Genomic DNA, 23,661 nt, shown 5'->3' with positions numbered 1-23,661 from the left:
ACGTAGTGGTCTTTTCAATTTTATATACAATCACTTTACCAGTAAAAAATGACTGCGAATTATAACGGACAACAATTTCCGTTATGCATGCCTTATACTGCATAATACTTATGCTTTCGACGCCACATGAAAATCACTATAACGATGTCACGGCTGTAAGCAACGCAGACAGAAAGAAGCGCTTGTGCATGGCAACAAATGTCAGAAATTATGTGCAGATGATACAGTCTTTCTTTCTCTTAAACAACGCTACCAATGGCTGTCAAGACACCTTTCAGTCCTCCCTGGATCCCGCAATCCGGTTCCATTAGGGGGTATGGATTGCCGGAAAGAAATGCCTGAGAAACCAAACCCATTTGCACAAAAGCATGTTCAAAAAAGTAGTTTGAATTTTCTCGCTTCATAGCAAAAAAAGGTGAAACGGAGAGGGAAATATCAAGGTATGGTGTGCACACAACTAAATTGGCAGAACATAGTAGCTTCAGCTCAAATAGCTAAAGGCTTCAGACGCTTGCGCCACAACTTCGTCCCTGGTAGCAACCAAGACTTCCACTCTTACTTTCTGTTACACTGGCAAGGTCTCCCAGCCGCGTGCCAATGACCACTTGTTTACATTCACTAGCTTTCGTGTTGCAACCCTACCGGTATTTGGGGTGGCTTTTCATCATGAATTTCTTTCTCGGTAGCTTTCATCATGGTTATGGCAACGCTTCAGACTCTCAGTACTAAGAAATGAGACTTCAGACGAAAACTGACATCCATGTCCCGAGATCTACGATATCAGATGTCGTCGATTACTTAGGATTTCTATGGTGTAAGCAAGACATCCTGAATGTATGAATGGTTACACACTACCTTTTTGCCTCGTTGTTTGACCTTCGTAGCAGGCTGACTGGTAATCTGCAAAAGCAGTTCTAGCAGCAAATATTACTTTTATAGATTTTTAAACGCTTATTTTCAGTGAAGAGCGAGTGGGGTGCTCGCGTTTTATTATTTGCTTTCACGTAAACAAATTAACAAAAATATTATTAACTTGATGGTTAATACTGCCCACGTGGTTATTATAGTCATTGCTGATTATTTTTTTTTTGCTACCATACTACCAACTACCATGATTTATTAGTCACTCTCCCACAAACTCATGACGCTACATTTAGCTCCCGCTACAGTTGTAATCCTCTCCTGCATCTTCACATCCATATCTGCCAAGCGGAGCGTCTTGCGATATATCTCCGGTTGGCACTTTTTATCACTGGGTTTCTCTGAAATGCTTCCTAGTGCTGACAGCTGAAAACGCCTCGCCCATTCCGGCTTTCCTTCATCTGTAATGGCTGCTGCTTCTATCATCAAGCACCTTGGCTCCATGCATTCCTGAATCCTCTCTTGAGATAGCTGGGAGCAAATTCTTTCCAACAGCCTACGGTTTCGTCTCAACTTTTGACCATACTCCCCTTCTTCATCCAAAAAGTCGGCGATTCTAAGCACCGATGTCTTCTTGTCTTCAAGCAGTTCCTCGTAGGTCATAAAGAGAACGTTGTCATCAAACCTCCTCTTGTACCAGGAGAGAAGGTCCACTACGTAGTCCCCGCACATGGCGTTGCCCTCCACGAAATCATTGAAGAACTCCAGGAAAGCCTCACAAGTGAAGTCTTGTTTCTTGTCGCTTAAAACTTCCTCAAATAAAGATATGCAGCAGTCGTAAGGGTTCCTCGCCACGTAAATGTACTTGGCGCAATCGGTGTGTGGAACCAAACGAAAAGGGAGGTGCGTTCGCACGCTTCCAGGGCGTGGCATGATGTCCACTGATTCAGCGCCCTGCGATTGAAAAGCATAACTTTTAGTAATACCGAACAGAGAATGCTGTCAGCGCATTGCACTTTCACACTCTCCAATCATCTCGCCAGGGATTGGTATCGAAGCGTATAAAATGTTTGGGGCAAAATTGAAAAGAGCTACGTCAATAATTTTTGCGAATAAGCCGGCAAAGTAAGTATGTCTAATGTCTGTCTGATATTCAACATCTGATGGTACTAACACAGGATTCTATGTTTCCAAAGTGTCTGAATGCGGAGAGGAGGACAAAGAGAGTGCTAAAAAAAAGAGACAATGAGACATAATCCTTTCATACAACGTGTATATATGTGGACAATGCAAGAGCTGGAGAGGAGGACAAATAGAGCAATAAAAAGGGAGAAATGAGAAATAATCTCTACTTGCGAGTTGTTAATAATGGCGGTGTAAGAGCCATGCCATCAGCAGGCACCAACAATATAAATTAGAAACTGCTGCGTAATTGCGTTGTATTTGTGCTATATTTACTAGTGCAGCGTTTAATTTTTTTCTGCTCTCGCTATGTGAGGCCGTATGGTTCGCTCATGCAGATTTGGCAACAGCATATTTTTAGTGATGTTTCTTTTTCTTTTTTTTTTACTAGGCTGAAAAGGCATAATGGCTGAAGCTGATTGTAGTACTAATATTTCGCGCCTTTGTTTTCGGAGTAACTAATTTAAGCATGTTTTCACATACTTTTGCGACACCTCCCGTATGAAAGTTTGCAACGTACGTACTATCCCAAAAGAAAAAGAAACATTAAGCGCTAAAATAATAAACAATCTGCATATCAATTTCCAGACAAGTAAAATGACTCAGCGGAGTCAACATCAAAAAGGGACTGCTGTCTACAGTATTTCCTAGTGCTGTTAGCATGCGTCACAAGTAAGAACACAAGCACTTCCGTTAACTCGGGCCTTGTATATCTATTCATAAGAAAATAACATGGGCGTTAACATCTGGTTTTGCACTTCCTGCAATTTAGCTGTGTGCAAGACCCTACCTGCATTTCTAACAGCGGCAGGTGAGCAGCGCGTTCGAAGACCGGAGTTGGTGGCGCCCTCTCTTGCAGTATATGGTAGACGGCGAGCTGCACCCACTCGGCTCCGCAAAGAGGGAAGGAGCTCACGACGAAAACGTCGTCAGCACGAGGCTTGTACGAGAGCGCAGAGCGGATGCTCTCTTCGGGATAAGGTGTGTTCAGTGCCCGGACATCGTCCGCTACTTCCTGGCTGATCTGTGGCATGGTGGCCTGCTCATGAGAGACGAGAGAACAAGTTAAATTTATAAGAGTCACTGTGATGAATTAGTATAATTGGTCGCTGCTGATTTTAAAGGCCTTAATGACAAACTGAAGTCTGCCTGTTTAGGAAGATGAAAACGTTTTGGACACAAAGACGCAAAAGTTTCACGGAAGTATGAGCTTAGCAAAGGCCGAAAATTAAACACACGTGCCACCGTCGTCGCCTCATTTCATAGTATAACACCAATATGTCAATCTGTTTTTGTTTTTTTCGGTGGGGTAACGGAACGGAAGGCAAGGTCCTGCCGTTAGGTTCTACGACAATTATTTCCGAACAAATGGCCATAGGGCTGTTACTCTAGACATCTCAATTCTATGTTTAAGGCTGGAGAGTTTGGAACTGCAATCATATTAAGAGGCAAAGCTTACCTCACTGCTGGATGTCCACCATGATATCAGGAGATAATCAGATATTTTTTACTAGCAATATAATGGATAAAGATCTCACTGTAAATGTAAAAGGGGATACTGCATGTATGGCCGCACAAGTGGCTCGAAAGGAAACTGTAGACAATTAGCGTGCTTTCTGCATGCGAGTTTCCTTTTATAAATTTGCCAGTCACAGAAATGAAGACATGATGGCTTTTACCGGCAACATATCATTACCGCCTCTTCGCACATAAAATCCTACACCTCAATCTTACATACTGAAAGCGATGATGGCAGAAATTCCTCTAAAGGAAAAGCTCGGTGTACTCCGGTTCTCAACACTACATTTGCAGCTCAAGCAAGATGGCCATATGTTACATACAGGGTTAGAGCAATCCCCACATTTGCCCTAATCAATAAAGCCATCCTGAAAAAAATTGAACGAGTATAGTGTTTCTCTTTTTAGCGTACAGGAGTAGAAAATGCCCCGTTGATGCGCAGTGAGTTCAGCCATTTACCTGGCTCATTGCTGAGCTGTAATGGACACCTGTGGTTCGTCTAATGACTATATTATCGATTATGTCGAAACTCGTTTCATTTCCTCCCACTTCGCCGTCACTGTTTAGAAAGGTTTCGCACTGTACTTTTCGCAGAATCCTTTACGCGCCTGACTTGCCAGCGCCAAGCGGCAACATGTAAAACCTATCAACAAGCAGGTTTTCCAGCGCCCCAGCGGCTATTCCTATTGCAAAGTGGTGAGTGAACTTGTGAAGGAATGTACTTTGATACAGAATACGATCCATTCCGTTGTATTAGAGCGTTAACTAGTGGCTCAAAAAAGCCTGCTCTGTTTGACCACAAATGACTGATTATATCGTAATATCATTAAATTTGTTTTCTATAATTCTATCAAACATGTACGTCATAGAACAAGGATCGAGTGCCGAAAAGGAGCCGCTGAAAACGTCTTCAGTGACACCGTGGTAGGCCGCAAGAAATAAATCCTGATTGCTTACAGAGACCATGAAATCAGAGCAGCATAATTCCAAGCGGGAATTTTAACCTTCCCAAAACGTTCAGCTTGAACACGATACCATTCCTTTTAATAAAGTTGCCAAAGTAGAGAGAAAGGAATTGTAAGAGTCACCGAACATTAAAATAATTGATTTCGCAGAAAAGAAAGACCTCAGAATTTAAGGGGGAATTGAGCCAGCGATTTTATTTGCCGCGCACACACACTACTGACTAGGACAAACAAGACATGCTTGAACGCCATGGGAACAAAGTGCGGTTTGTATGTATGTTCCGTAGTCCTTCAAGCAGAGCAGTAGATTATGAACGCATGACAATTAGTATGTCTTTATTCATGAAAGACCACTGGCCGCTGGCACTTCATCTCTTTATGGCGTGGGTGCAGTGTCCCAACAAATATTTCTCCCTCCTTCGAAACCTACTTTGCGAACATTTTAAGCTGCTCGACATTTTTGTGACATTGTGTGACGTTGGCTCCGGCACAGTTTACCGCCACTGAAACACTAACGAAGTGATCACTTTGAAGCGCAGTCAAGCTTTAGGCGTTCGTGTTTGAATCATGCTGGCAGTTGCACTAAAGACTAAGTTATTTTACTTTTCTGTTTCGCATTACAAACACATGCGCCTCATTGCCGGGCGGGCACTGTTACCGCTGCACATCAAAGCTGTGGCTGAACAAAGGGTGTCGACCCCTTCCGAACACATGCTCGGATCCTGTCAGGCGCACCGGTTAATGTACGTGTACGCAGTCCGTGCGCATCTTTGTGAACATCGAAAGTTGCACCACAAGCCTATGCTTCTTGCACGGTTTGCACACTAATAGACGGATTAGAAGCACGTCGAGATAAAGAGTTCCAGGCTTCAAGTTCACCTGGATGACGGAGAAGCACACTTGTATTCGCAAGCATAGACTGGTACCACCTTTCTCAAAAGTGTAGAGAACAGGAAGTCTGCACCTGTGCAGTGACGATGATTAAGCATTAATAGAGGTCTTTCGAATTGCGGAGCGTAAGGCAAAGAAATCTTGTCATCAAGATATTCGGAACACTAGAAATACATCACAAGCTGCACGAAGTGGCTCAGGAGCAGAGCACCTGCACTTTTGACAAAGCCGGACGTGGGCCTCAATGAAATCTGCTTCAAAGAAAGCTAGGCATTGAGCTACTTGCAACCTTGCTGCGGTCGCTCAGTAGTTAGGGCGATCGACTGCTGAACCCAAAAACGCGGGATTGAATCCCGGCCACAGCGACCGGTTTTCGGCGACCGCTTTTCTCGCACATAAGACAATGCATTTGTCTAAAACATATTGTATGAAAAACCAAAAGCAATGTGTCATGGGCTGGCGAAATGCCGAATCCTTTAAATGCCAAAAACTAGTATATATAGTCCCCTCAAAGATAAAGTTTTTATCAACAAACTACTGTTTCAGGGGCAAACCTGCGAATTTCTTTAGCCTTTCACTGACAGGTATAGGACTAATGGTCGTTGTCGCTTCGATTAGGTAGATAATATTATCTAGGGAAGTTTTGCGCTGGGAGGTCGCCGTATTCTGGAACATGTCGCCCTTGGAGAGTGCCAGGGGTTTCCCTTGACTAGCATGGAAATAAAAGCCAACTAAGAGCAAAGCAAACATTAGTTTCAACCAATTATTGAACTTACAATTAAACATAATGAACGAACTGTCCCTGAAAACTAATGCCGTTCATTAACAATTTAAATATGGTCTCCACCAGCAAGTGAATCACCATCCCCCGGATCCCCAGCCGAGTGCATTAACTTTTGCGCCACGCCCGGGATGGTGAAATCACATCATAATTCTCCTTTTCTACCATGAGGATGATAGTAGCAGGATTGTGCGAGTGACAAATACTACGCCTTTCCTTTCCTGTAAACCAATGATAGAACGCAGGTGAGCTTTTATGCGTTCAACGAAACGCTGGTTGTGTTCAATAAGGTGCGCGCGATGTACAGTGTTCCACAGCAATGCTCAAGATTTCGCATTTCTCCGCTGCATGATCTGTAGTGCCCTCGGAATTGTTCGGTTTAAGCTTGAAATAATGTATTATACATTCATAAACATAACGATCAAATTGGTCTAAAAAAGAGCTTCCGATACGTACCAAAACTTCACTTCAAGATATGCCCAATGTTCAGAGCGATTATCAAGAGTGCGATAGAAAACCACTAAAGAGTGACGTTGCAAATTAACAGCAAAAGGGGCAAGTGTGCCACGAAAGCATTGGCTAGTATACTACTTGCCACGGTGCAGCAATGCAGTAAATGAAAAAAAATTACATTCAAGAACTTTTCCAAGACTTAGATCAAAATTGCTGGATAACCTCTGACTCTTCTTCACGCAATATTCCAAGAGACGTAAACTATTCCGGGGCCACTGTGCACTTTGAGTAGAAACCAAGTAGACGAAGAATTAATATTAAGTTTTCATTAATCTCCTATTTACCATTTCTCTATGTTGTAGATACACATTTCCGCAACTACGAGGTGCATTAAGGCATATCTCCTTTATAAACACCCGAATGATCTCTAGCCCAAAAGAGTTCCAATTACGATTCATTTACTCTCTTTCGCATGTTAAACTTGCTAAAAGACCACTTGATACGTCAACCTTTTCCTCGCTGATTAGTGGCACGTTCATGAATATCCAGAACATGAAATATAAGATGGTGTCAAAGCGGCCACGCGAACAGAGGAGAATACTGTCGTCTACTTCTAAAACTTACTTTAAAGAGCGCGCTTGCCGGGCAGCCCGTCTGACCTGCGGTGTTTCTGTGAGCGTTCTGCTTATGTGAAGGATAACACTTAAAAACGACGCTTCATTTTGTTTTTGTTTCATCTTTTTAATTTGAAGCTAGTGCATTCTTGTGAGCCGGCGCATGAAAGGTAGACGACAATAACAGAACTGTCGCTCCAGCTGTCAGCCTTTTTTTTTTTTTAACAGTCGCGGACAATGTAGAGGACGCTGGAAGTGAGGTAGAGGCTTTTCAACTCTTACGTACGCGTTGTCTATAATGGCGCTGTCTCGACCGTTCCTAAAAAACGTCATTCAGTAAACCCGTACAAAAGAAGATCAGGAACAGTTTGCTGAAAAAGAAAGTGCAAGGCTTAAAGGCTGTCAGAAAGGCGGTCAGAGAACCATGGCAAAGCTAAGCTTTAAAAATGCAGAAGCCTCAGGTAGGAAGTTTCAAAACCAGTCAATCGCTTCTTTGGCGTTGATGTTTTTATATTTGCTTAAATCCAGATCCCACAGAATGCCTTCGCCACGGGGCCGCGTTCATTTATCGAGCTTTGTTTTGAATAAAATTTCATAATCAATCAAGATCAGGTATCATTTGAGGATATTACGCATTTATCCAATATAGAATTGCACTAGCCACATTTAGTGTGGGCTTGCGGAGTTGTTGCGTTACACCATTTATTCTAGTGGCTTCTGACCCACCGTTCTCGAAGTACTACAAAGAATTAAATGACATTTAATGCATAAAACCTTCACTGACGTTCGGAAATTTCAAGTGTCGTTTATAGTACGTCTGAGGTTTCGGCAACAGCTCCATGTATAAGAGGGAAGTGGAAGATGGAATGTTTCATCTTTTACATGAGCCTATTTTTTGTGATGTATAAATTCTCATTGGAAATGAATCAATGGGCGTATTCTAATTCGGTACAGTTTATTTCCGCCGCGTTGTTCGCATTTATTTTATACCGCGATAGTACATGTCTGTTGGCTTGAACAGGGTTTGCTTCTTATTAGTACCTGTCCATATGTGAAAAAGTTTGTTATTTCAGTATCACATTGTGACGACGTCTCTTTATGCTCACGGGGGTCAGAGTCTCTGAAAGGGGAGGAAGCAAGGGCTGTAGAGTCTTATTCTTAGAGTATACGCCGAAGATAAAAATATCAGGAAACTTTTTCGGCTAAGTTACTCGAACACTTTGGCTAAGATCAAGCATCAACACGATTAGCCTAGGTCTGGCGAATAACAGTGGGGACACAATGGGTCGTCTGGATTTTTCCCAGTCTTTCTTTATCAAAACTGATTTTCAGTCACGGGAAACATACCCAATTGGCAAATAAAAATTTTGTACCCTATGATCTCTTTACAACCTACTCCCTCCATCCGTTAATCAAGCAATCCGACATTTATGACTTTCTTATGTAGACAACGGGCATACTGCAGGCTTATGCCTGCGTAAAGTTTTCGAATCTAATTCCATGCCACTGTTTAATTAAGAGCGGTTGCTCCGCCTGAACGTTTCTGCAATATGTGCGAACTCGTTGTTTTAAATCATTTGTATAAAATTTACAATTCTGTGAGGCATCATGATGTTACACTCCTTTATTTTGTGCTTTAATTGTCATGAAATCTGCTTCCTTAGAGTGTCAATGATTATCGTCGTCGCAATTAAAAGTAGACTTTCTCGACACCACGGTGTCAGTGCAAAATGGAAAACTTCTTTGTACAGAAAGCCAACGGATAAGCAACAATATTTAGATTTTACGAGTCATCATCCGAGACATTGTAAACGAGGAATATTTGTATGACAGGCGACACGGCTTAGAAGAACATGTAGCGATGATAGTGACTACCTAAACGAACTACATTCATTGAAAGCAACACTAATCCAGAGGAACTGTCCCGGTAACCCCCTTAATACGGCCCTCGAAAAAGCAAGCACTTTAAACCGCAACGATGTGCTCACGAAACGACCAAAGGCCAGCACCGAACGACAGCCTTCTTTTGTAACTAAATACTCCAATGCCCTCCCAAACATAAACAATATTCTGCGGAAATACCATTCCATGTTAACGTGTAATGAACGCCTCAAGAAAATATTTCCGGAGGCACCAAGGGTGACATACAAACGTAACGCGAACATCAGAGATATTCTAGTACATTCTAAACTCGACAACAAGCATCCAACACAACCACACCCTTGCTCTCGACCTAGATGTAAGACGTGCAGTCATATACAAAAAGACACAACGGTTAAAAGCAATGCAAGCGATTTCACTTTTCACATAAAATCAGGCTTTAACTGCACATCTTCAAACGTTATCTACCTTCTAGAATGCTCCTTTTGTCATAAACAGTACATCGGAGAGACAGGACAACCAATGAACATGCGGCTTAATGGACATCGGGCAGATGTAGGCAAAAACCTCCTGAAAGCAGTTTCCCAGCATTTCAATCAGAAAGACCATAAGTTCGAAGAAATTAAATTATATATTCTCCAGTCAGGCTTTAAATCTGCAAGGGACAGAAAATATAGAGAGGCGTATCTAATTCATAAATTTAGAACATTGGAACCAGCAGGAATAAATATATCTAAGCGAACGCTAGAATCCCTTAGGTATATTCCCTCTCCATCATAACTATTCGGAAAAACAATCTCACATAGCCTTAATTGTACAGTTTATTCACTACGCAGGTACACCCTATTCCCTTCCGCAATAGGACAACCCTTATGTTCCTCTAAACACATTTCCTCCTTATCACTTGTTGCTTGAATTTGTCCTCACATTTTTTTTTTATTATCATTATTTTTCTCTCTCTCGTTTTTTTTCTCATGTCAGTGTTGGTTCCCAGTGCGCTTATTATCCTATGACTGTATCCCCCCCCCCCCCCCCCCTTTGCAGAAAGTGTTAAGAATTGTCCTCTTTAGATATATGCCTTATCAGGGCCCTTCGCAAACCCTCCCTTTGTAAGGTGTATCTGCACCAAACCCGCCTAAGTGGTCACTAATCATCTACCCGGTACTATAATTTTTTTTTTCCTCGTACTGCCGCTTTTACTTATTTTGTAGACCACAGGATCTCCGGTTCCAGGTTGAGATACCCTTTGCATAGCTTCCCTTTGTAAGATGTATCTTCACCAAACTGTCTTCAGTGGCGACTAATCACCTAACCAGCATAGTAGTCCCCTTTTTTTTTTTTTCCTGGTACTGCCGCTTTTACTTATTTTGCAGGCTACAGAATCCCTGGTTCCATGGCTGAAAAGTACATACTCAAGATGTTTTTTTTTTTGTTTTTTTTTACTTCATGACCCAATTTCTTCTCACCCATCTCCTCCTCCCCACTCTTTCGCACCCACTTTCCCCTCCCCAGCTTTTCTTCTTCGGAAGCAAAAGCGTATTTAAACCCCTGCCAGTGATGATCGCTATGCCCAGACGAAGACAAGTCCACTTGTCGAAACGTTGGCTCATCTGCGACCTGAGGCGTACCCTATTTACCCTTGTTCGGTTCTTTTTTATACCGTGCAAACCATCTTCTTCCTTTCGTTCTACCTGAATGATTATCTGTTTTACAATTGTTTCTGCCTTTTTTTTAGGTGTATCATACGTGTTGTGATGTTGAAAGCAAAGTTTATGTCGTACAGACGCCAAGTCGATGACTGTGCTCCTCATCTGCCAAGCCGATGGCGTGAGACTTTGTCAAGCTGTCCTTGTGGCTGCTTTTTCTTTACGCCTCCTATATCATGTACACTGTACTTGGTGCAAATAAACTTAAATTCAATTCAATTTAATTATTTTCATCTTTCTCTCTCAGCAAGTGGCACGGACATATCTCTCATTGTCAAAACACTTCTGATATAGCGCTATTTTCCAAACCACAATTATTAAGGGGTCGACCAAGTAGCAGTATGGAGAGACTTGTCTGAATAGTGTTCCAAAAAGAGTTTGCTACAAATCTAAGAAAGTTTGCCCAAGCGAAAAAGCCATCAAGATTTTTGAAAATTAACTAAACAGGTTGGCACGATCGTATTCTTTTAAAGGAAGCCATCAGCCCTATTGTGAAAACGTGAGATTCGCTTCATTGACTCAAAGCAGATAACTCCCGCTAACTTCCAGTTGGTGCCATGAAATACAATGAGTACGTGTTTTTCCATGATCACATGCTAACTCAAATACCTCATATCTGTCTAGCAGCGTGTGTCGTGCTTAGGCTGGTGGTGATAATAAATGGCAACCTTAGCGGTGCCATTTCATTAAGGCGCCTGCAGCAGAACCTAAGAAGCATCAAATAAAAATTCATTTGTGTTTCAGGTAGTGAAGGCCAATAATTTCAGTGTGATCAGAGGCTAAAATATCTAGACTGCGAGCTTTGTACTCATGAAGCTGAAGTTTAGAGTCCTCCTGGCAAGAAGCTGCAGACAACCTTTCCGTCCTTGAGTCGGCACTTTTCAATCTGCCAGCTGGAGTACGGATTACGAGTGTTACAACATTATTAGTAGGCCCGCTGCGAATGCTAGATTCCCTCTCTATCTTCGTCACTACATAGCTAACTAACAAAAAACAATCAAACGCATAGACTGGCTGCTGCTAGAAAACTACAAATTAGTGCAATTCATTGTGTTGATGAGGACATCCAGTAGACACATTTCGAGTTGAATTACTGAATGAGAATAAAGCCGTAAATACAGGCTGCAAAATGAAAAAAAAAAATAGCATTTTATACAATTGTTTCAAATCACGTTTCGTTTTGTATAGTACAAAACATGAAGACCGGAAGATCTGATTTTATTAAAATCAAACACTGCCTTGGCCGCACAGTAATGTGTTGCAAAATTAGGGCTTGTTATAGCATAGCTTTCTCGTCTCTTGCCAGTAGTACTCTGCCGGACTGGATAATAAAGTGTTTTAAGTGTATAATGGCGTCGCAGGTTAGATGACATAAAAAAAAGAAAATTTGACATACACCGCTGCGTCGTCACATTTTACATCATATAGTGCTTTGTTGGCAGCCCGTCGTTTTGACCAGAAATGCACAGGAAATAACCGCAGCCGCCATACTCTAAGTTGAGTGCCGAGCGGAAATGGAGACAACGGATACCAAAAGCGCAGGCGTTTGACTGCCTCATTCCAAATATTAGTGCCATAGTCGTTGCCTCCTTTCAAATGCAACACGTCCTCTATGTTTTATCTCTGTACGCTGTTTAACTGTGAGAGGTATAACAAGATCTCTCGTATAATGAAGGAATTTTCCTGTGTATGCTTGGCACTAACATGGAAGAAAGTAACAGAAGCAGTTTGTGGAGCATGACAAATTAGCAATGTACTGACCTGTTATTTTCTCGGAACATAGTATATGAACGCACATAAGCAGTCAGCTCCATGTATTAAACATGATACATTTTTTAAATGCCTTTTCCTCTCGCAATACGTGCCTAAATGGCTGTCGCATGAAATGAGCAACCAACTAGTACAAATGTTTTCGATCCCTTAAAAGTCTGTTTTTCCATATATAGGCAATTTTCAGTTTGTCTAGAGTTATGGGGCCTATAACCTCCTGAAAAGAGAGTTCCGATATTCAATACGTTCTGGAGCAGCTGAACTATTTTTTCTCCGTAGCTATTGAGTCACGCCGTTTTAAGGGCTGTTACTGTAAATGCTAGAAGAAGTAGAACTAGTCATAAAGGAGTTCGAGTACGCATGGAGCTCTCGGCTGGCTCCGTTCCTGATAACCCTAAATGCCCCGAGGTCTTGTGAAATCAATGGGTATCTACGCAGCTTCCCTCGCAGGTGCTGCGGACATAGCACTGAATCTCTCTGTACCTTCCTATTCCCGAAACATTTTTCACCAATCTCACGTTTTTCCTCGTATGCACAATACTACAGTGCTGTCGTTATTAAGCGCATGTACCTTCTCCTTCTCGACCCATATGCAAAACTGGCAAAGGTTGTGTCTTTTCTAGCTTTTTCCTGTAAATTCTTCAATTACGATTCATTACCCACTCCGTGTCTTTTCTAGCTTATTCCAGTAAATTCTCTAATTACAATTCATTACCCGCTCTCTGTACTCCGACGTTGCAGGCCATTTTTCCGGCAACAAGCTGTACATACCAGTTTACTAGCATATCAGTGACTGACAGACGCTATTCGCGAGAGGCAACAACTTGTTCCAGTACGTGTACTGTTGCTAGCGACGGCGCAACTAAAGCTCGCATGCACGCACGCATCGCATACATACGGAGTGGCTGACGGCGTTTATTACTGAAGCGGCATTAGAGACCACAGTATGAGGTAAACTGGGTGGCGTCCGGCGCCTCTCATGGCAACTTTCCATTATTCGGGTGAGGTATGTAATATCCCGATATCGCAAATTCCGCTGACTAATTATAATCGGCCAGGCCACCTACACATGTGGCGTCATCAATCACTCCACTAATCAAAGAATTTCTTAGACGACTTGGCTTCTGTGCTGCCAGGTGGCCATTGACAGATCACATGACCAAGCTCTTCATTGATCGCCGTGGTTTGTGAGTTCACAACACCACGTGGCATGGAAAAGTCATAGCAATGAGCTAGGCGGGGTTGAGACGTCATAAATGATCTCAAATACAGCGAAACGGCATTACAAATTGTATTTGAAGAAATAAAGGAGCTTTCATTGAAAACAAAAACAAAAATGACGAAACTTAACCGGAGCGCTCTCCTTTGGGACGCCAGCGAGAAGACCTGCCTGAGGAGGGTTCGCCCACGGCGATAGTTAAAAGGGCTCATGACATTGCCTATGCCAAAAAGTGAGCGATAGGCGCCCAATAAATAAACACAACGCTTACTAAAATTAAGGCCTCTGTTTAGCGCTATTAGGCAGGTCGTAAATAACATTACTGCTCATTACTGCTACGTAGCGATATTATTTAGAGATTTTAATTGCTACTATTAGGGGACGACCGGTTGTCACGTAATGACTGTTTTACAAACAATGCGCACATTGTCGATGAAGCACATATATGGAAACAGTTCTTAAGAGGAATTCAGCGTCCTTCAATTTTTTTTTTCATTTTTACTGAAAAGTCACGCAGCTCAGATACGCACCGGCATGTTTTCAGCTGGCTGAGCGTGATACACATAAGGAGGGGTGTCGATAATATCTGCGGCTCTAAATTAAACCTTTTAAGATAGCATTCTTTTTTTGTTTTTGTTTGGCACTTGAGTTTTTATAAAGTTAGTAAGGTTTCAAAACGTACAACTTTTTTGCAAGCTTTTTCTCTATACGAGGCAGCCTGCCCTGATGTTTTTTCAAGGATCTGAATTAGGTTAACAATACTACAGCATTCGCTGTCACTGTGGCAGCGGATACGAAGGAGTTGATTTACTAGGATTGCGTTTCATGATTTTTTTTTTGCGCCCACAGCCTGTTAAATGGCGAGTCGTGGCACAGATCTGTAATTACGAGGCTGTCACTTCACGAGTGACAAGAATAGCATAACTGCCCTGACAGGGCTATGGGTCCATCTTTCTTTCCAGGTACACGTACATACATGAAATTCTCTTGGGTTCAAACACCGCTACGCGCTGTACTACACGCATAACCCAGTGCGACATGATGGACGACATAGAGTAAATACTGATTGGCAGAAATTTTCCTTTAACAAAAAACAAAAAATGCAATGGTTCAACGCTGCTGAACCAAATATTGAGTGAAAACATTAGCTGCGGGAGACCGAGCGTTCTTCTTCTATTTTTCTTCTTCCTAAGCCCACATATAAAGCCCCGCTTTAACCAAGTCGTATGAACGTGCCTTAGTGGCCTATAGGGGTAACGTGAATGCCAGGGTCCTAGCAGGCTGATTCTGACATAACCGTCCCATGTGAAACGAGAGACCCAAGTTGGCAGCTCCTGCCAGGCCGTGTGTCACGTGGGTTGTGACGTCACAGCGTCACGTGGGTAAAACGTGGCTACCGCCGCGCTACGCCGACCGCTTGAGTTGGTAGCCCAGCTCTCACCCTAGTGCCACGTGAGGTGTGACGTCACAGCGTCACGTGGGTAAGACGTACGCGGCTGCCGCCGCGCTACGCTGAAGGCTCGAAACCTAGAGTAGTATTGTATTGCAATTAAAACTAAATATCATGAACGCGCCTCTGACATGTGGTAGTGCCCAGGTGAAAAGAGCCCTGATTCGTCGGCGGGTTGTGTGACGTCAGAAGGCCAAAAGACATGGTCGAGTATCGCACATCACGTGAACTTACAAGAACGCTTCGAGATGTTGGCGTTAAAAAGAAATCTGAACCTTTTCGTGCTCACGTTTTCCCAGTGTAAAATTTGTCGACGCAGCATTAGGTCTCAACTCTAGTTCAAGGTCTCGGGTAGAGCGGAATGTACGAATTGTCCAGTGCCTCGCATCGATTTCGCCCAGTGACAGTCACTTCGCGCTCAGCCGTTTGTTCAATGATTCCATGTCAAAAAACCTGGAAATAAAAAATGAAAGCGTTGCTCAGTGTACGAGTACGCAGCGTCGATCAGTGCGCTCCCGTGAAGCCGCCAGAACATTGATACACTTCTTTCCAGATCTGTATATTGAATAGCTTACAGTTTTAAAAAGAATGGCTGCGGCTTGCTCGGGATAAGCCTGGGTATGCAACCGAAAGCTTTGTTATGCTTGGTCATCCTACGCTGCTAAGTCAGGTTAGACTCATAATGATAACGTAGTTTACAGAGCTGAAGCTAGATTAAACGTAGTCAGGCAGGTTTTGCTATTGTTTTCATCTGCGGCTGTCTGCGATCGTCAAGGACACCAAAGCTGCATCTACACGACACAAATATGCAGAGGGCATTTTGAATGGGGAGCTCACAGGAGGCGAGCCTGGTGGGCAGCGGTGGCGGTGGAGGGAAAGGGTGGGCAGATGACTGGAAGACTGTGGAATTCTGTCATGCAATGTTATATACGAATAGCGCTTTGAATAAAATATGCCACGTATGTGAACAAGAAGCAGCAGCAGCAGCAGCAGGCGGAGTGCGGATGTGAAGAAGAGAAGAAGAAGCAGCAGAAGAACCGAGCGCCGCTGACTCCGCGCGCCGCACCTGAGGTCATATTCCCGGGGACGCTGATGACCTAGCCTCAACAAGGCCAGTAAGGCAGTAAGACAAGGCCACCTGCTGCACTATCGAAAAATGAAGTGTCAACAGAATGTGACTCGTGAACGCGTGATGTCTTTTCCCGTCCCTGTTTTTAGCTTCCTCCGTCGCAGTGCACTTAATGCACCAAGTAGTCCGCTAAATAAATGTAGTCCTGGTAACGAAAGCCATTAAAAATGATGCATTCCGAAAAGAACCATTTGAATCCGAGACATCGAGTGGCTCTGCCCTAGCGTCCCAGTATTGTGGCTCTGCCCCAGGTGATTATGTGCCTAATGAAGCTATAAATCCAGTTCTTAATAGCTTACGACGTGCAAATAGGGTTCACAATTATTTTCGTCCAGATTAAAAGTCAAAAATGTTTTTTTTTTTTTGTAAATTATGCGCAATCTTTCCAGCAACCTGTCTGTAAGTCTCGACCACTGTAGGAAAGCATTCTGGCCGCAGTAGCCTTTCAAAATGTCGGCTCGCTGGTGTGAACCGTTTCTCGAGCTCAGTTTTTACAACACTTCTGTGGAGCTTCCTTTCTATAACAAATTAAAGGTTTGGCAATGCATCGTTTTTGGCGTATCTGTGTTCTAATATAGGAATGAGACAAGAAAAATGTGTCCCCCCTCCCCCCCGCCGCTGTGCTGCTCTGGTTAGGGCGCTCTACTGCTGTGCCCAAGTAGGGCCGAGTGAGGGAACATACGGGGTGTGTGCGCTTCCTAACTCGTCGTATCACTTCAATTCACATTTTTTCATCAACCTTTTTCTGTGTCATGTTGTTAATGTCACATGCGAAGACAAGCGCCTCACCTTCGTCCTAACGAAAGGCTGGATTCCGGAAGAAGTGGTCGCGTTGTTTAGAGCGGTCAAACCTTCCTTGGGTCACGTGAAAAGACTATGCAGGATCCTCAGAGCCGAGTTATGGCGTCAAATAAGACTTTTCCACGACTGGCTACACTGCGCATGTTTTATAGCCATTATCTGGATTGGTATAGCTCCACGCACCGCACCCTCAAGTCCCAGGCTGCTCAAATGACAGAGATTAGTTGGGCTTGTCTTCGGAAGCGACTTCTCAGAAGTGTTGAAAGGAACGAGCGAGAATCGAAGAAGCCAGTGGTCGTAGTGGAAGATGTCACAATTACCGGATACGTCGAGCAAGTTTTGCAGTAAGGTCCAAAGTTTGCCGTTGAAGCACAAGTGCCAGCTCTCGATCTGGTCGCTACCAACAGAAATATTGCCAGTGGAGAAGACCGTGAGAGGCACCTTCTTGAGGGTGTAGACAGTACTGTGAAGTGTGCGTCAAAAACTACAGGTTTCCGTTGAAGTAGTGTTCATAATAGCATCGTCAAGCATTTCAAAGATCAAGATCTTCTTCTACATGCGGACAAAGGCGGAGTCATAAACCGCAGCAGGGTACTTACAGAGAAAAAGCACTTCAATCCGTTCAGAAGATATTTGTCCGTGTGAGGAAAGGCGATGTCCGCTTCAAAACTAATTTATGAACTTTTGCAAAAATTTGAACTTGACATTCTAGAAAAAGCAGCACACCTGCCCAAACACGAGGGAAAAAGAAACGACACACAGCGCTGGTCGTCTTCACAGCGCTTGTCATCTTCAATTGACAAGCGCCAAAACCTAAGCCTGAAAATTGTCACGTAGTGGTGACAAGGCCGTACACACCAAAAGAAGACACAGGCGGGATGGTACTGAAATGGAACTGATAAAGGTGCGTCCCGCGACATCGAGCGTTAACAAACCAAGAATACAGAATTGATATGCGTGCCAGAATCACAGTGATAAGGCCGCATGCCAGCGGCTGCTAAAAACCAACAAATACAGTTTTGCGGCAACATGTTCTTCGCAGCAAAAACTCACAAAATTGACGTCCCCTTACGCGTCATTGTCTCTGAGAATTGCGCGTGGCAAAAGTTTTTGGGAAAATTTTTACAAGAAAAAATTTATTTGCTTATTATTGATGATCCCTTTCAGATCAAGAAATCCGACGACGCAGTTGATTTTCTGAAGGGTAATCAAGACAACCGGTTGCGTGCTTTCTTACATTAACGTAAAAGATTTATATTACTAAATTCCTTATGACAAACCTATGACTTGAATTAGTGACGCAAGTGACAGTCACTGGGTTGTAGTTTTCCAGACTGCTTCAGGCCTCTCCCTGAATAACTTTTTAAACTTACTGTATGCCTATCTTGAATCTACCTATGCAGAATGGGATGACTGCATTTTCATACAAAAGAATGCATCTGCATAGAGGCGTGCATTGTGCATTGCACCGTTGTTCAGTGACCTGTTTTTAACGATGCATGATAGAAAACTGATGATAGAAGATAGATGATTGTTTCCAGAGTTCTAACGTTACAAAGATTTTCTGTTTTGCTGATGATTACTTGGTTTTAATTGAAAGTGACCGTACAGGTTTTGACATAGAAGTGAATTCAATCTGTTCTGTTTTCTCTGAAGTCCTTCAGTCACTTGTTATTACTCATGAGGTACCTGTTAATGATTGCATCAAGTTACTTGATTTGACTCTTTATTTCACTGCTCAGCATGTGTGCTGGTCCTTCGAACCTATAGGGGAGGAAATCCACTACTGCCGTACTACTCCAGCCACTTCAAACTTTTCAAACGAGGCATTGCGGCGTCCTGCTTCAACAATTCCCTCAAGAAATCGTGTTTGCATATGATTGGTCATAGTTTTTCAAACCAGGCTGACAGGCTCAGTGCTTTTGCTTATCCCTACAATCTTCTCGCCTCTGTAGTTGAGGGGATATTAAAAACATATTATTGTGGCACTTCCCCTCCTAGGAGCAAAACAAATGTGACGGTTATTCCGTACCTTCACGCCGTGTCTCACAATTTGAAGATTGGCAAAAAAGCGGGAGTGGACGTTGTATTTTCGGCTCCGCTGCGTTTGAGTAACATGTGCGCACGTGTAAATGGACTGGTAAAGCATGTAAAAACTGTCCCTGTCTGCATAAAGAAGCACCAAAACAAGTTTGTACCTTGCAAAGGCAACATTGTTTGCTCCATTCCTCTATCAGCCACTATGGTGGTCAAACTAGTCGTTATCTTAACGACAGGCTGAGGGAACATTGCAATCATGTAAAAAATACTGCTTGAAATATTGGGATTCATTGCCGTGACTGTGCTTGTCATTCGCAGATAGAAAAGTGTGCAGTAGCTTATCACAAAGCTACGGTCACTAGAGAAATAATTGAGGCTCTAGAGATTGCGAAGCTAGGTCTGGCATGTGTTAGCACACCGTCCATCGCCATATCAAGAAAAGAACACGAGTTTCTTGTATCCTCGTAGATATTGCTACGATACGGCAAGTCGATGAAAACAGGAGAGCAGAGGACAGAGAGATGGTCGATGACAGTGAGATGACGTTTTAATGAAAATGCTCGCGGGCCTAGCGCGAGCGCTCCTGTCCGCGCCACTGCCCGCTTCTTCTTCCTTGATGTCGTCCGTAACATGACCCGGGGCCACCGAGCGATCGTCCCTATCGTGGACGAGGAAATGCACGATGTTGATGATTCCATGGTATGATTATGGGCGTGTCTAGATGCTTGAAAAAGAAGAGGAAGAATAGAATGGCTTGCCGGCACGATGATTCGCGATGAACCTTGGCAGAACACTCTCGGGCCACACGTTGCCACGACTCGATGGCGGAGGCCAAGGCACGCACCGCATGGCATAGGCAGGGGAGAATATCTTGAAGTGTAGCGGTGTCTTGGGGGTCGTAGGGTCCTTGGTCGGCACATCAGGTCAGTGGGGTCACATTAGGTCATTCGGGTCTCTCCTTGTGTCTTGTGGTCATTTGTGGCGTCTCGGGTCAGTCTCTTCTTCGTCGTGTCTTGTGGTCGGGGCGGGGGGGACGGGGCGGAGGAACGGCAAGGTCTTGCTGGGTCCGGCAGGCTGGGGAACAGCCATGCAGTGCCTCCTAACCTTTCGCCGACGGCGCAAGAAGTCGCAGGGCGCTGATGCTCCGTACCAGGATGGGGGGTGATGATGAGGTACCAGCACCTCCAACCAAATGTTACGATACGGCAAGTCGATGAAAACAGGAGAGCAGAGGACAGAGAGATGGTCGATGACAGTGAGATGACGTTTTAATGAAAATGTTCGCGGGCCTAGCGCGAGCGCTCCTGTCCGCGCCACTGCCCGCTTCTTCTTCCTTGATGTTGTCCGTAACAATATTATTGTCTTGTTTCCACCTGTTTATTTTTTCATCTCTGGTTTTCAGAAGTGTCTAGTTGTACCTAAACTGAGCCACTGTGAATAAAATATTCAGTTGTTGTTAGTCAGCGTTGTGTGTCGTCTCTTCCTCCCTCGTGTTTGTGCAGGTGCGCTGCTTTTTCCTAGAGTATCGTACCAACTTGCCCGTCAGTCTACGCTTTTGAACTTGAAGTTATCAAATAATATTTGGAATTGCAGAGGTAATTGCCAGAGTGGTTTTTTTTTCTTTACGTTGCTGAGACTCATAAACCTAGCATTCTTTTTAGAATGATTGTTAGTGACAATGGCTCTTGGCAGCAATATGTCAGCCGGTTTCTGCTGAACAAGCTTAGGTTAATCAATATGAATGATCCTTTTTGACCAAGATGTCTGAATAAGCTTTAGGTTTCCTCAAGAATAACTGCTCCTACGGAAATTGTTTCTAAGTTGACGTTGGATACTTATTTTATTGAAATCCATAAAATGAACTTTTATCTGCCGTGAAAGAATCTGCTGAAATATAGCGAAAGCTTTCTTTTCAGTCCTTAACAGGCCTATCCCTCGACAATTTCTCCAAGTTTTTTGAAATTTTATTTCGGTGTCACTTTTGTCTCTTTTGACAAGCAGCCTTTTTTGATGCGTAATGGTATTTGTATAGACTCTTCTGTGGCGTCAATTTTATGCGATATTTTTTTAGCTCCTGTTGATCGTCTTTTATGTCCATCTTTTATTGCAGGCCGGTTTTGAAAGGTGTTTAGATATGTCGATTTATTTATACCTTTAAAGAACTGCAGTAGATCTTTTAAAAATTCTGCTCAACAGGTCTTAGGCAAGTCTAATGAGAATTGTAAATGCCTGTATTTCCCCTGTGAACTCCAGCATAATGAAACGAATATTCCTTTTTTATACCTGTAGCTGAGGGTTTCAGTAGGCCTCACTGGTTGAGCGTATTTCCCATGTAGGTAAAACGAACTCTTGTCCTGTAACTCATCCCATTCCAAGGCTGTTAAAATAGCCATTGCTCTAATCTATTGGGAGTCGAAGCTTCGCAAATCGTGTCCGCACGAAATTTGGTCAATATGTTTTACTATCGGGTACGCAGGCTTTTGGCCACTGGCTTCCCTTGCTCGGTCGTCACGGCAGTGGCTGAAACCCTCCTAAAGAAACATCTAGTCAAAATGTGGCTGCTTTGGAATGCGAGCATTCCAAGCTAGAGGTGATACGTTATGTTCAAAAGGTGTCGCATATAACCTCAAAAATCAGCAGGGACTATGTGTCGCTTGTTTTCTCTGTTCCAAATAAGTTGGCTAAGCTGTGACCCCGTATCTACTGTGAGGAAGAGCGTGGTTGCACAAAGCAGCATGAAGAAGCATTTGTTAGATGTGCCTTGAGAATGGCGTATATGAGCCCCTCTCTGGCTGAAAATGCTATATCGGACAGACAGGATGTTGCCTTAGTGGCAATTTAAGGTGACGTTCTCAAAACATGATTTAAAAACTTAGCTCGTGAACCCAGTTAGGCTTATAATGGCATGCGAGTGCGTACCCGGCTTTAAAGCAGCAAATATTCTGGGGAGGCGTGCTAGTAAAAAAGCAAGAGTTTTGCTCGAAGCTTCTAAACAGAGATTGCTTGTACTGGTCCAATATCCCGTGCAATGTTTTGATATATATATTTCTTTCTTTGTTGTAACCTCTTTCTGACAATAGGTACAGTCTCTGTCAAAAAGTGCATGTAGAGCCCAGGGTATCTGATTCTGCTCCACTTAGTGCTACTTGCAATACTTTTACAGTGTTCCGAATTTTTGGATGGTAAGGTTTGTTGTCCTGCCCTCTTCAATGACCTACACTATTGCTAAATCAGCGCCACTACACGGCTCAAAAGCAGACTCCCTGGGCTCTACTCTTTCACGAAGACTGTACCTGTCTAACTCAAAGGGCGATAAAGCCGTTCATCTCTTAAAGTTCAGTCTGCCGAAGATAGCTGACGCCGCGCAAGTGTAACATGTGATGTAAACATCTGTATAAATGTGACTAGTTGACAAAATATACCCGTTGATAGTGGCATTCTTTGTGTCGCGCTCCCTTCCCTGGCTGTCCTTATTTGCACTGTCTTCGTTGCTAGCACTCTTTACTCACAAGCTCTACGGCCATCTACCATCTACAATATCCTGAACCATCTACAATACCATCTACAATTAACTGTTTTACATAACCTCCCCTATTTCAAGTCACCAATCTTCGAAACACTTTTTTTTATAATGTCTACCGGTGATTTATTATCACCTATATCTACAGAGGCTATAAGTATCTTAACCAGAGCGCCAGTGCTTGCATCAGCATCCTGGTTGATACTGGCCAATTCTAGTAAAACTTATTTCATCGCCAAAGTTAAAGTACCCCTGGACAGAAGTGATATTGATGGTGAGGGAAGCAAGAAGCCTAAATAAAGGCGGTACAAAACTTTTATGCAATATATATGAGAGAGCGTTGAGGAGCGAAAACACTGAATATAGCATGAAAGTTGGAAAAAGAAAAGCAATTACGCATGTCACGAGAAAACCAACTGTAATATTGTTCCACTTCGTGTGCAAAAGCGTAAATGGCAGGTCAAGACAAGCACTGAATTTCGAGCTCAGGATAAAGTGATTTTCACTAAATGCACAAGAACCAAGGGATAAGACAGAAAACTATCGTCCAATGAAGAAAAAGAAATAAATATGTTGAAGTGTGCACGCAGCATCCCACGCGCGGACAATGTGTAGGCATGCCAAGTTTTGGGAGACCGACGTAAATTTGGAGGTCACCACTCAGTTGGCCGTAGTAAAATTAGGTTGGACACTGATGTTTTTGAATTTCGGACAAAGTTAGATTTTGGCAGTGACCCATTAAATTTGGAAGGCAGCACTGAGCAGGAGAAAGTTAAATTAGGTTCGATATCAATTTTAATGAATTTCATGCAGTCAGTCCTTGGAGATCCAGGGGGCCTAATTTCTCGGGGTCCATCCAAATTTGAGAGCTACCACAGAA

The 23,661-nt window shown here is 43.3% G+C and overlaps 1 protein-coding gene across 3 annotated transcripts; it reads right to left on the bottom strand.

The window, feature by feature from the left end:
• LOC146175961 (sulfotransferase ssu-1-like) lies at positions 1–18,028 on the bottom strand. Of its 3 annotated transcripts, none has more exons than XM_084582326.1 (3): positions 17,821–18,028; positions 2,834–3,082; positions 1–1,815 (listed from the first exon to the last, which is right to left on the bottom strand). In XM_084582326.1, exons 2-3 carry the CDS (start codon positions 3,074–3,076, stop codon positions 1,120–1,122), a joined length of 939 nt encoding a protein of 312 aa, XP_084438452.1. In that variant the 5' UTR covers positions 3,077–3,082; positions 17,821–18,028; the 3' UTR covers positions 1–1,119. The 3 variants fall into 3 exon arrangements, with proteins under 3 accessions (XP_084438452.1, XP_084438454.1, XP_084438453.1); XM_084582328.1 differs by lacking the exon at positions 17,821–18,028 and adding an exon at positions 17,210–17,341; XM_084582327.1 differs by lacking the exon at positions 17,821–18,028 and adding an exon at positions 7,276–7,318.
• Positions 18,029–23,661: the final 5,633 nt, after the last annotated feature.

The sequence above is a fragment of the Amblyomma maculatum genome, chromosome 10 (assembly GCF_055883805.1).
Source record: "Amblyomma maculatum isolate TAMU_Amacu chromosome 10, ASM5588380v1, whole genome shotgun sequence".
Taxonomy (NCBI): domain Eukaryota; kingdom Metazoa; phylum Arthropoda; class Arachnida; order Ixodida; family Ixodidae; genus Amblyomma; species Amblyomma maculatum.
The sequence above is the reverse complement of the archived record's forward strand: the minus strand, read 5'-3'. Positions and strand labels throughout refer to the sequence as shown.